The sequence below is a fragment of the Perca fluviatilis genome, chromosome 22 (assembly GCF_010015445.1).
Source record: "Perca fluviatilis chromosome 22, GENO_Pfluv_1.0, whole genome shotgun sequence".
NCBI lineage: Eukaryota > Metazoa > Chordata > Actinopteri > Perciformes > Percidae > Perca > Perca fluviatilis.
In genome coordinates, this window is record NC_053133.1 from 2,756,465 (window position 1) to 2,769,882 (window position 13,418).

General features: G+C 40.4%; 1 protein-coding gene across 7 annotated transcripts in view; it reads left to right on the forward strand.

The window, feature by feature from the left end:
- The window catches only part of arhgap12b (Rho GTPase activating protein 12b), a 93,051-nt gene that overhangs the window by 76,829 nt on the left and 2,804 nt on the right, over positions 1 to 13,418 (forward strand). For 3 of the 7 annotated variants that reach the window (XM_039790616.1, XM_039790619.1, XM_039790623.1), the window contains 12 exons: positions 950 to 1,024; positions 1,914 to 1,975; positions 2,077 to 2,158; positions 2,339 to 2,461; positions 4,837 to 4,941; positions 6,198 to 6,296; positions 6,972 to 7,074; positions 7,821 to 7,940; positions 8,095 to 8,193; positions 10,254 to 10,331; positions 11,996 to 12,130; positions 12,282 to 12,387. In XM_039790616.1, the coding sequence (XP_039646550.1) occupies positions 950 to 1,024; positions 1,914 to 1,975; positions 2,077 to 2,158; positions 2,339 to 2,461; positions 4,837 to 4,941; positions 6,198 to 6,296; positions 6,972 to 7,074; positions 7,821 to 7,940; positions 8,095 to 8,193; positions 10,254 to 10,331; positions 11,996 to 12,130; positions 12,282 to 12,387 (1,187 nt within the window). The remainder of the gene's footprint in view (positions 1 to 949; positions 1,025 to 1,913; positions 1,976 to 2,076; positions 2,159 to 2,338; positions 2,462 to 4,836; positions 4,942 to 6,197; positions 6,297 to 6,971; positions 7,075 to 7,820; positions 7,941 to 8,094; positions 8,194 to 10,253; positions 10,332 to 11,995; positions 12,131 to 12,281; positions 12,388 to 13,418) is intronic. The other 4 variants (XM_039790617.1, XM_039790618.1, XM_039790620.1 and 1 more) reach the window with 4 other exon arrangements.

A 13,418-nucleotide genomic window follows, 5' to 3' on the forward strand; every position in this document is an offset into this window, starting at 1 on the left:
GCCTCACAAATGCCCAAGTCTTTGTAAACTCCATACCCTCAGTTTGTACTGCAGGTTTCTCTATTAAAACATTTTAGTCACCAAGCCCAAGTTGACCCAACCCTGAAACATTATGCAACTTGTAAACTCTATGGAGTGTCTCTTTAATTTATAGTTTCAGATTTGGTTTTTACTATTCAATTTTCCCACATGTATTGTGTTTACACCAGTGTGTGTACTGTACATCATGCACTGTTAACTACCTGACATGACACCATGAAGAAATAACCCTTGAAAAACACCTTACGGTCATATTTTATTTGGTTGGAGTAAATGTTAAACTCTGTGGCATACATTTCAAGATAACAGTGAGGAGGCGTTTAAAGTACACACCAAGTTTTAAAGGACATATTGGAGGCTAACTGTGTGTGTGTGTGTTTGGGGGGTGGGGGGTTTCATTGCAGTTCTCTTTCAAACTCCGGCGGTTCACTTCCGACTCACACAGGAGGAGATTCCATCTCTCTCTGTGCCGTGATAAAGTTGGTACCACGCAGAGCCTCTTCTCTCCGGCCTCTTCTCTAATCAACAGATGATCTGTATCGCTTCACTGCCACCGTGTCCTGTAGAATGACTTGTTAAAATAGCTGTGGTAATATAACAATCAAAGCCATGCGTACACTCAATCAAAGATGTCTGATTTTGTTCTCACGGTGGATTGGATCAACAGGAAGGAAGCAGCGTCTTCGAATGACTCTCTAAACTCTAAATTAACTTTCATCAGAAGCTCAAACGCATGTTGTTTGCAAACTAAATCCTAACCCGATCCTTTGATGACTTACACTAACCTCCAGCACAACCTTCCTGATCCATTTCCTTCCCCCCTCACTGACCTCATACGGACTGTCTCCATGTGTCTCCTAGTTAGCCGGTAGCTGTTAGCGACTCACTATGTTGTGCCTCTTGTTGGTAGGAGTGTGCTCCGGTGCCCAAGCAGAGCTCTCCAGACTCTGACTCCTGCCCCTCATCTCCTAAGCACCCCTCGACCGTTAGTATTTCAGCTTGCACCGCACCACACCGCACTTATCACCACCTTCCTACTTTCACCTGCATCCACATACAAACACGCCCTTCTCCTCATCTCCTCAACTCTCTGCCTGCATTGCATTTGGTTCCTCTCATCCACTGGTGGAATGCAACTAAGTACATTTACTCAAGTACTGTACTTCAGTACAAATATGTGGTACATGTACTTAACTAGTCTTTTCTCTTCATGCCACTTTCTACTTCTACTCCGCTACATTTCAGAGAGAAATATTGTACTTTTGACTCCACTACATTCATCTGTTACAGCTTTAGTTACTAGTTACTTTACACATTAAAATTTTTATACACAAAACACATGTAATTAATAGAATAATAATGTTTTATTATAAACTAAACTACCCAACAATATACAGGCCTACAAGTAAAGCTGAAAGGATTCGACCATTAATGGTTTCCAGTTTCTAAAATGTGAGTGTTTGTCTGCATCCAGTAATTTTACTTTTAATACTTTAAGTACATTTTCCTGATTATACTTACATACTTTTACTTAAGTAACATTTTCAATGCAGGACTTTTTACAGTGTGGTATCAGTACTTTTACTTTAGTAAAGGATCTGAATACTTCTTCCACCACTGCGCTCATCTGCTGCATGCCACATCTAACACCATGCCTGAACATTTCAGCAAGCACGCAGCAATGAGGACACTCTGCATCAGTGTGAGGGAGCCCTCTGCTGGGGATATTTGGGCAAAACATCAAGCAGCACAGCCACTTCCAGCCTCCAGCATTGTCCCATTTGCTTCTCAAGCTTCAGCGTGTGTGTTTGGACAAATGTGTGTTTCCGTGCATGTGTTCTAGCAGCTTCTTACTCGCGTCTGTGTCTCCTCAGCCCTCGGAGAAGTGTGGAGTCCTCAATGTCACCAAAATCACAGAGAATGGAAAGAAAGTCAGGTAGGAATCTTTAACGGCTCCATATGAAAATTACTTTATTTTTTTTTTAAATCCTGACGAGCTTTTAAAAGAGTTTGTCTTTGTGTTATTGTGACGTACAGGAAGAACTGGACCTCCTCGTGGACAGTGCTGCAAGGTTCCTCCCTGCTCTTCGCAAAGGGTCAGGGGGCCAGCACCAGCTGGGTACGTATCCCATCAGCCCCAAGAGGCCCAAGTTTCGCAGCCTTTTTTTTTTTTTTAGCATTCCATTCATCTGTGTTATTTCTTTCTTCCGCATTTCTGCATAGTCACCAGTCACCTGTGCTGTGGGATTTGTCATCCTCTGTTCATTGCTTTTGTTCCTCTCCTCTCTCCTTCCTGAAGTCGTACTACCGCAGTGGCTCCATCCCTGAGCTGCTCCTCACTCTCCTTAGCAACTGGAAGCGCTCAGTCAAGCCCCGTCCTGCTGTCTCCTATGTGAACTGTAGTCCTGTGCAGACTGCCGCTGTATGTTCCTTCTCTCTGCATGCATCGCTGCTCCTGCCTGTCTTTCATTCTTTCATTCACTCCTGCTTTAACTGACTGGGACTGTGTGTGTGGGTGTGTTTCTATGTTGGTTTGTGTGTGTGTGTGTGTGTGTGTGTGTGTGTGTGTGTGTGTGTGTGTGTGTGTGTGTGTGTGTGTATCTGGGTGGGTGGGTGGGTGTGTATCTGGGTGGGTGTTAGGGCTGCACAATATATTGTTTCCCCATTGTCATCGCAACATCAACTGGTGCAATAAACATCGCGAAAAGCTGCGACATATCGTGAAAGACTCTCAGAAAACATCAGTAGAAATCAGCACTTTAAAATGTAACTGTCTTTCTTTTTTTAATGTTGCGTTTTACTTTAAATTCAATGTTTAATTTGTTCAATAAAAGAAAGCTGGAAAATATTTCCTTTCATTTGATTTAAATTCAACAAGCAAAATACTGGAAGCAGCAGAACTGAGTACACTTAAATCTGTTTATTTATCGCAAGGAATACGGTTATCGTGATATTCAAAACATTATGCATATTTTCCTCAAATTGTGCAGCCCTAGTATGTGTGTTTGTGCGTGCATGTGCGGGGAGCTTGATTTAGCAGATCTACCTAATGTTAAAAAGTTGCACTAACCAATATTGGAACCAATATATTCCAAATGTTGCTGTACAATTTATTGTCTCAGAAATAATTGCGATTAACAATATAATTGTCTCTTTCAGTCAATTTTAAAAATGTTTATTTTTTTTTAAACAAATTGAAGTTTTGAATGAATCCCTGGTTACATCTTTTGGTCATATCACTGTCATGTGACCCAGGTAATGTAACACGGGTACACAGCCTATAAAGTAAACAACGCCTCTTTTTTTTACCATAAAATATTTTTTCTAAATGTACCCCTCCCCCCCTGTCATTTTTGTTGCTATGAACGTGTCAACTGCTAACAACTAGCATAGCTTTAGCTCAACAGTCCAACCGATAATCACTTAAATAATTACAATTTAGCATATCCCCAAAAAAATCTCATTACCATCAACCTTAGATAATGTTAGCACAAGAAAATTGACAATTATGTAATAGTTGTTACAGGCCTACTTGGTAAAGCCCAAATCGGAGCTACAAGGAGAGTGAATATTGGACTTACATTACATCACATTACATGTCATTTAGCTGACACTTTTATCCAAAGCGACTTACAATTGCTGATAGATATATATATATATATCTATCAGAGGTCGCACACCTCTGGAGCAACTAGAGGGGTTAAGTGTCTTGCTCAGGGACACATTGGTTGATGTATTGCAGTGAGAACTAGAACTAGAAAAGTTCCTACTCTACTTTTTGAACATGGGAATTTCTTATTTGAATTATTTATAATAATTTTGGTAGATTTTGCTGAGAAGTACATGTCCTTATTTATCTGTCATTTACATTTTTTATATATATATATATATATAATTTTTGTTAAATGTTCAAATAAACTACTACTTCTATTAAAAAAAAAAAATAATTGAACCCAGATCTCCCATCAGGTGGAAAAAACACGACTCCAAATGCATGCTACTGTCGCTCTGTGTCTGCTGGATTTGTAAATAGGCAACAGTTGGCTCACCATATGTTCACCATAACAACTTTATAAGATGATAATAAGCCAGTGTTGTGATTAAAGCTTGATTTGATTCCCTCAGGTGGCAAACAAATGAGTGAATGCAGCTTTGAGTTGGATGGGCAGATGAAAGGTTGTGAAGTAGAAAGTCTCTGTGTTGTATGACATTTTTTAATGCCCAATAGCAGAGAGATGACAGGAGAGACAGATGGGGAAAGACATGAAACCTCCCCATTACCAGTGCCTCACTCCAAATCATGTCCGTTAAGATTCCTTCAAAGGTCTGTGTCATAACCTGGAAGAATAGCAGCGCACTGGTCTGAAGTCAGATTTCACAACTTGCACTTTTAATGACATTAAACAATAACGGTGGGGCTGAAACACAAGCAGACTAGAAAGAATTATCATTTTTCACAAGAAAGTCATGGAAATGGCTTGAGTTTTATTTATTAAGAATCTAACCAAATGTCTGTTACTTAATATGCTAATAATATAAATAACATCTAACAGTGTTTTTGCTTTTCTTGTAACACGATACTAAAGATGTGTGTGTATTCATGAAGAGTTCCAAAACAAGTTTCAAATTGTGACACCTGCTTTCAAAAACATTGAGCATGTCGGGCACAAGTTCCCTTCCCAAAACGTTTCTCGGTTGTTAACATGAACACAAAACTCCTCCTTCAACGACGACGCGTCCCTGTTGTGTCATCTTTGTGTCAGACGAGGACTCTCACACTGTTTTCGTTGATTCCAGAAGTTTGGGAGCAACCAGTCGAAGCCCGAGTTCACTGTTGATCTGCGAGGGGGGGCGGTGGATTGGGCATCCAAGGACAAGTCCAGCAAGAAACACGTCATCGAGGTACAGAACGCCACTGATCTGCTGTCAGGTTTCACTGTAGATCAGCCGGCGCTTTGGGCGTTTTAATGTGGTCAATAGTTGGGGTGGGGGAAAAATAAAATAACCCTGTGTATCGTGTTTTTTTTTTGTTTTGTTTTTATCGATTCTTTTCCCTATATTTGTATATTATATTTTCTGTTTATGTGGTACCGCCAACGACGACTACATCATATCTGTTTCCACAAAAACAGAGCGAAAGCAGAAAATGCAGAAAATACATGTTATGTTCTTCTTTACTAATGAAATAAATCTGGGGGTCTTCAATGTTTTTTAAGCCAAGGACCCCATAGCTAAAAGAGAGACCGTAGGGACCCCTTACTACATATACAGTGTAAAATTAAGTTGCATTAAACTGGGCTGCATGGATGAAAGTGAATGGCAGTGAATCCTTAAGCTTAACTATATAGCCACCATAGTAGGCATAACAGCTTATCTTCAATGTGTAAATTACTTCTTTTTTTTCACAAATAGGCCTATTTATATAATTTATTAAAATGTTAGATTCATGTTGATGTATATTTTAAGACATATATTCATTTTTGAAAAAAGAAACTTTTGAAAAATTTTGTAAACATAATTTGGCGGCCCCCCTGCACTAACTCTGAAGACCCATAGGGGTCACAGACCCCCCTGTTGAATATCTCTGAAATAAATGTGTTGCTGCTTCTTAGAAAACAATCCGTGTTTAGAAATGTCTCATGATATATTGTCTCCAGAAGTGTATTATTCAACTTTAGTTTTTTGTCAAATAAGTAGGGATGCACCGAATCCACCACGAGACCAATCGGCATTGCCGATTGAACATGTAGCTGGACTTGAATGGCCTTCTTTTGACTGAAAGTACTGCCAGACTACACTTTTTCTGCTCACGAGTTTCATTTTCACTTTCTCACAGCCTACTGCATTGAACGCTCCACCTACGTAAACACCTTCCCGTAATCAACGGCGTCATTAAGCGTAGGGATCGGTGGAAAAAACCTAACCCCGTCAAAAAGCCCAATATTCAGACGAATCCGGGATTCGGTGCATCCCTGCAAATAAGGAAAAGTAAATCACAATACTGAAGACTATCAAATCGCAATACTTCTAGAATCACAATCAATGAAAATCGCAATACAAATGGAATCAGCACCCATGTATCATGAAAGAATGGAATGGGGACAGAGGCATGTGGCCCCAGCCCTAGTCCATAGTAATGTTGACTTTTCCCCCCCCAGCTGAAGACTCGTCAAGGGACAGAGCTGCTGATCCAGTCAGAGATCGACAGCGTCATCAACGACTGGTACCGGGCCCTCACAGAGACCATCAGCACACATGTGAGGAGACATCTTTCATTAGCAACATCTTGTCACAAGTTTTACTTTGAAAGGGTAACTTCTGTTTGTTTATTTTCAACCTGGACCCTATTTTCCTACGTTTTTTGTCTGACTGATGGGTACAACAATCTCTGAAATTGGTCCATTATTAAGCGAGATCGCTGCAGTCAACAGCGGCGATACAAGCTACAATGTAATGTTGATGGGCAATTGCGCACCTTCACTTTACGTCCACAAAAACTGCTTTTTTACCACTGACAGGCTCAGCTTATTGTTCTAAGCGTCTGCTAACGTTATAGAAAGGATCCCTACAGAGATAGACCTTTTTGTTCAAGTAAGATCTTTTTTGTTCAACATGAAACCGCCCCAAACTCGATACCTCCAAAGTCACCAGACTCCATTAAAATCATCACTACTTTTATCATCGTAAAACACACTTCATTCCAAGTCTGCAGAAACAAAATAAAACTACCAAAAGCCGTCTTGGTTCGTCTGTCCACTGTTCCGACAATCACCACTCTGGTTTGCTTGAAATAAACCCTTAATTCACCCATTTACATGTCTTTACATAATGTTGTCAGACACTTAGAATAATAATCCAAGCCTGAATGTATCTGAATGATACATCTGTCTTCAATCTGAATCCAACGCTACATATCTGTGTCTCCTATCCAGGCCTGGGAGTCAGACGAGGCCATTGAGGAGGACATGCCCGAGTCTCCAGGAGCTGAGAAACAGGACAAGGAGAAAGACCACCGGGACTCCAAGAAGAACAGAGGTGAGACCGGCGGAGAATGTTTCAACAACATACTGTACATTTGTTTATTCTTAGTGTCTTTAAGAAATGCATTCATAAAAGACACACCAAATTGTTGGAAATGTGAGACAGAGGACGGCCAATCACTTCATGTCCTATGGTCCTGTGATAAGGTCGTTTGGACCGGGATACATGATAACTTGTGTCTGATTGCAGGGACTCAGGTTCCATTCAGCCCAAGATTATTTGTTCTGGGAGATGGGTCAATCCTAAACAGGATGGATAAGCACATGAGAAGCTGGGTCCAGACTAGTTGAATGATAGCCAGACAGATTCTTTTAAGAGGATGGAAGAATGAAGGGCTGCCGTCTATCTAGGAGTGGGCTTGTTGTGAGATGGCTAGGGTTTGCCAGATTGGATGTCTATAATAGAAAATGGGGAAAGAGCCAGAACTTTCTGGAGGGCTCCTAAGAAGCTATTTGCTGTGGAGAGGCGTATACTATGTGCTTATTGTTTTAATCACATGTACATAATATGATTATTTGGTAGTTGTCTGTTTAGTTTTTTTTGTTATTGTATTGTCTTGAATATTAAAGATGCTCTAAGTGATGTCACGTGTTTTTTAGGCTACACATTTCTTTTGTCACATACAGCAAACATCTCCTCACTATCCGCTAGCTGCCTGTCCCCTAAAAAAAAAAACTGTGTTCATGTTGTGAGCTGTATGTAAAACCAAAATCCATTCATATTGTGCCGGTCTTCCTCAGTGATGAAGACGTCTGTGAGTATGGACTCATCAGACCAGAAGAAAACCAGGTTGAAGCTCAAGAAGTTCCTGACCCGTCGACCCACCTATCAGGCTGTCCGAGACAAGGGATACATCAAAGGTATTCGGACGGAAGACGGCGCTTTGCCGATCATTTCCCAAATGTGGCTTGGTGCCACTGTTTGAACAATGTAACAGCAGACAGCGTGTCCTCGGTCACCTTCCACTGGACAGATGAAAGAACTAAAAACGGATGTGTGTTTGTTGATTCACAGATCAGGTGTTTGGCTGCAGCCTGAGCAGTCTGTGCCAGCGGGAGAACACATCAGTACCCAACTTTGTCACCATGTGTATCGACCATGTGGAGAACACAGGTATGAGCAGTGCTGTAATCTAACAAAGCACAAAAAAATTGTTATTGTACTTAACTAGAATTTGCACGTAGCTGTACTTTACTTCGTTATTTATATTTCTGGGAACCTTCACTTTTACTCCACTACATTTCCCCTAAGCATCTTGCAATAAATGTTTGTGTACGCTGGAGTGAAAAAAGAAATTTCTGAAGTCATAATGGAAAGAATCCCTACAAAGACAGACCTTTCTGTTACAATCCTTTATGTTTAACCAGAAACAGCCACACTCGCCAGACTCCATTTAAATAAACAATACTTCTAGCATGTATAGAGCCTGCATATTTTCACATGTAGATGGGCGAATTAAGGGTTTATTTCAACCACGACGTTCCACTTCCGGGCCGGATGTCCGTTACCTTCCTCTTTCTTTGTGTTGGCGTTCTAAACTCTGGTGGATTTATGAGGGTTATGGTTAAATCCAGACTGCTACTACTGCTACTACTACTACTACTACTACTACTACTACTACTACTAGCTTCTACACGGATGTATTATACATCCAGGATCTACAATATTGCCGCTCCTTCTATTATGACCAAAAAGATTGATTTACACATATTTGATAGCCGCATTCCTCTCAAGGAAATCCGTTTATTGTACAGTTATATTAATTTTATTATACCACCAGAAAATAGGCTACACACTATTGATATAAATGGATTACGTGAAAACAGATTTTTTTAGTCTTTTAAGTCTTTACTGGTGCTAAATTCAGTCAAAAACCGTCTCTGATCCAGTTTATCACAGATCCCGTAGATCATCTGTAATATATCTGCCTGTTTTACACTCTTTAACCAGCAGGTGGCGCTGTGAGCAAATGAAGCCTCGAGAAGTGAACCCTTTTGAGAACCACTTTGCTGGAAAGCTTCAATGCTTCGTGAGGCTGAATCTCTACTTTAAACCACATCACCCCATTTTATTCTCAGCAGACGGCCACTGTGCAGCGTCTAGGACATATCTCTGCCCATTGTCTGTGCAGTGTGTCTGGCATCAGCAAACATAGACAGCCCTATATGTCGAATCGCAGTGGAGCCTGTTCAGCCTGGGGACTCAGTGATCTCACACGAAGCAGTTTCCCTTTTCCCTTTTTTAAATTTCCATACATATTTGATGCATACATGCATGTTGATGGTCAGCTAGATGTCAGCTGTAGTGCTTGCAGTGTGCTCAACGGCATCTTTACTCAACAGAGGACACAAGTGGATGCGAGGAGATTCAGTCAGCCTTTATTTAAACTTGAAAGATTATCGAGGGGCGGCCATCTACAATGACATTGAGTAATTACAAACACAACACAGAAAAGAATACGCCATCATAAGGAAGGTAAAAGACAATACAACTTAAAAAAAAAAACTGTTGATGAATAAAATTTGATAAATAAGTTAGGATAATACGGCTACAAAATAAAGTACGGTGATGTAAAGCAAGTACATGTAGACGTTTGCAGGTTTAAAGCCAGATTTCTAAATTGTCCAAAAGGCACAAGTGCATTGATTTTAAGAAAGTGCTGTAATTTGTTCCAGGACTCAGGGGCACTCAAGTGAAGCTCGTGGGACATGAAACAAAAGCCAGTCAGAAGAGCCGGTGTTTTCCCTAGCTATGCCCAAGACTTGTGACTTTGTGGGTTTCTGTGTCTCTTTGTAGTCGGGTTGCGTCTCTTTTTGGTAGTTTTGTGTCTCTTTTTAACATCATTTTGGACCGTTATTATCACCATATCTGTGTCTGAAACGTTGAAAAAGCTAGAGCAGTTAAATAAATAGCTCTCAAAAAGGCAAAAACTTAAAGCTAAAGAAGTCCTACTACAATCATTAGATCTGAGAAAAGTCTTTAAGTTACATTCATGTGGCTTAGGTGCTGCCCAAAACGGCTCGGGTGCTGCACCTAAACCTAAACCGTTTGATCGGTCAATCTTTGTCAGTGCTGTCTGTTTGAGGTCAGCTTGGCATGTCCGGACCCACGATGTTCTCATTTCCACTCACTGCTTTCGTCCCTTTGCCCCTCTTCTCATCCTTGTCCTGCAGGTCTCAGTATTGACGGCTTATACAGAGTGAGCGGGAACCTGGCAGTGATCCAGAAGCTCCGCTTTGCTGTAAATCATGGTAGGACTGCTGTCTGCCGGCTGACCAATAAAAAGACTGTCATAAATAATATGTAAAGACTGGGGATCTTGCAGGGTCACACATTGCAAGACTACAACTGGATTTGTTTTGAAAGATTGAACAAAGCTAGCAAGCTACCGCTAGCGTTAGCTGGTAACTTTAAAGGAAATTATGGAGATTTTCTGTTCTGCCGTACATGCAGATGAATGTCTGGTGTTTATCAGCCGGTAAATCCCAGCTGGATGACTCGCTTCAGAAGGGTTGAAAATCTGCAACTTCCCCTCTTTAGCGTTTAGCTTAGCATGGCGCCACAGCAACCATAAACACCACTGGCTCTAGCCAGTTTGCTGCTTCCTGTTTGGTGCTGGAGGGAGCGCACCCATTGGTTGTTGACAATGTTCACGTGATTTAACTTTACTACCAAGACTTAAAACTTAGGATAATATCAAACACGTTTGATTTTGTCTGAATGTCAAGACGTGAAAAAGACTGACTGGGACTGAGTGTTATGACCACATTACACCAAACGATGGAGACGATGGGAGCACGCCCACTCTAGCAAGACTCTCAGGATTTTATTCTGATATTGGAAATGAGTCTGAGACAGTTAGGGCTGGGTACCAAATCCAAGACTTTTTAGGCACCGACCGAATTGCCTCTAAAGTATCAAGTATCAAAATATGCCTCGTCATTGAATACCCAATTTCAATACCTAAGGATCTCATCAGTGTCAGTGAGCCAATAAGCACGCAGCATGCTTCTACTAAGATCTAACAATGTCTGTGATTGGCTGTCTAACGTTACACGTCGTAGAAGTATGCAGGAAGAACTCTAAGTTACACAGAGACAGGGCTCATGAGTAAATAAATAAATAAATAAATAAGATTTGTGCCGTAATGTGTAATTTATTTTTGTTAAAATGGATTTTATAAATTTGGTATCGAAAAACGTATCGTTCAGAAACCGGTATCAGTCACAGTATTGGTATCAGTACTGGCATCGACATTTTTTTAACCATACCTAGCCCTAGCAACAGGGTTAGGGTTAGGTTGTTTGGTGTAAGGTCGGCATAACATGTCTAAAACACAGCTCTTTTTATAGAATGAATGAATGATTTATGAATGAATGGTTTTATTTCAAACAACATACAAAAAAAATAAACAAAATACTTAAAATACAAGACAGTATTTCAGTTTAAAGGGATACGCCACCGTTTGTTGAAATGGGGCTTATCACGGTCTCCCCTAGCTGTAGATAGGTGGGCCAACGCCTTTTTTGTGCATGCATAGTTTTAGTCCGGTGCAGCGCCGCGTAGTGAATGGAATCCTATGTTGCCGGTTAGCATGTTGTGAGTAAAAGTGAGTCAACAAAAGACAAAAAAACAACCTAAAAATGTGTTGGCCCACCTATCTACAGCCAGGGTAGACCGTGATAAGCCCTATTTCAACAAACGGTGGCGTATTCCTTTAAGAAAAAGCAAGAATAAGCTAAATAAATAAATAAATTCTCATGTCTAAAAAGGAGTAGGAAGAAGCAAAATGCAGCACTGTGGAGGAAGGTCTGGCAAAGCGAGACTAGTGGGACATATACTGACCTGTTACACACCAGTAACATCCTTCTTTTCTCCATCCCCCTGTCTTGTTTGTCTTCCCTCCCTCCATCAGATGAGAAGGTGGATCTGAATGACAGTAAGTGGGAGGACATCCACGTCACCACGGGAGCTCTCAAGATGTTCTTCAGGGAGCTTCCCGAGCCTCTCTTCACATACGGGTCCTTCGACGACTTTGTTGAAGCCATCAGTGAGTGACTTGATTCAACTGTGTCAAAGGGCCACTATTCAGATACACTATGACGAGGCATTTAGAGTGCCTTGTCATAGGGCCCCTAGTTCAGCCACAAGATGGTGCTCTGCACATGTGCATTCAACGACTGCTTGTTTCTCTGCTTCAGAATGCTCCGACTACAAGCAGCGAGTGAATTCAATCAAAGACTTAATAAAGAAGTTGCCAAAACCCAACCACGACACAATGCAAGGCCTCTTTAAACACCTGCGGAGGTAAGAAAACCGCACACTCACACTATTAATAATCTCTTTCATTAACACAGTGAGAAACCCTTTTATATATTATCTCCAGAAATAAGAACTGCTTATCAACAATATTATATCTTTATGTCAATTCTGCAATATGTGCCAGACGTACAGAGCAATTGAAAATACGCTTCTCTCCGACCCACGGTGCAATAAGGACACGTAGGACAGGTATCCTATAAAAGATATGAAACCTATATAAATAAAAATAAAAAAGACAAGTAATATGTACAAATAAGATAAAGAAAGATAAGTAGTGTTTACAATAAAAAAGATATGTACAATACAGCAAAAATTCTATGAGAACCCTTTTACTGAGACTGAAATTTATAAAACTGTAGTCCTCCTATGTCATTTGCATTGAACTTCAATACTTTTTAAATACAGTCCACAATGTGCATGTAGCATTGTATTTTTACTATATTTTACTTTGGCAAATTTCTTTCTACAAACACAGTGATGTAGTTCGCAACTACATTTTAACATTTTAAAAGACCCTGAAAAGGCACCAAATTAATTTGTCTCATTGGAGTTTCTAGGAACCTATATTCATATGTACAGTACGTACTGTATGTACAGTGTACAAAAACTGTGCAAAGGCCATCACATCATATAATATTAGATTGATCAGTCACTAAATAAGAATGGGTAACTACCACCATCCAATTAATTGAAATAGCAAAGGGAATATTTAGCGGTGAACGTCCTCTGCAACAGCCCCGCTTTCAAACTTCCTGTGCACTTGTTTCACGTCCAGTGGCGTTTTTGTACAAAGGACGCACGCTACATCACTGTATGAAACCTCTCAATTAGGCCTGGTCAACATATCGATATTATATCGATATCGTGATATGAGACTAGATATCATCTTAGATTTTGGATATCGTAATATCGTAATAGTGAGAAAAAAAGTGCTGTCTTCTCCTGGTCCTAAAGGCTACATTACAATAAAGTGATTTCATTTTCTGAACTTACCAGACTGTTCTAGCTGTTCTGTT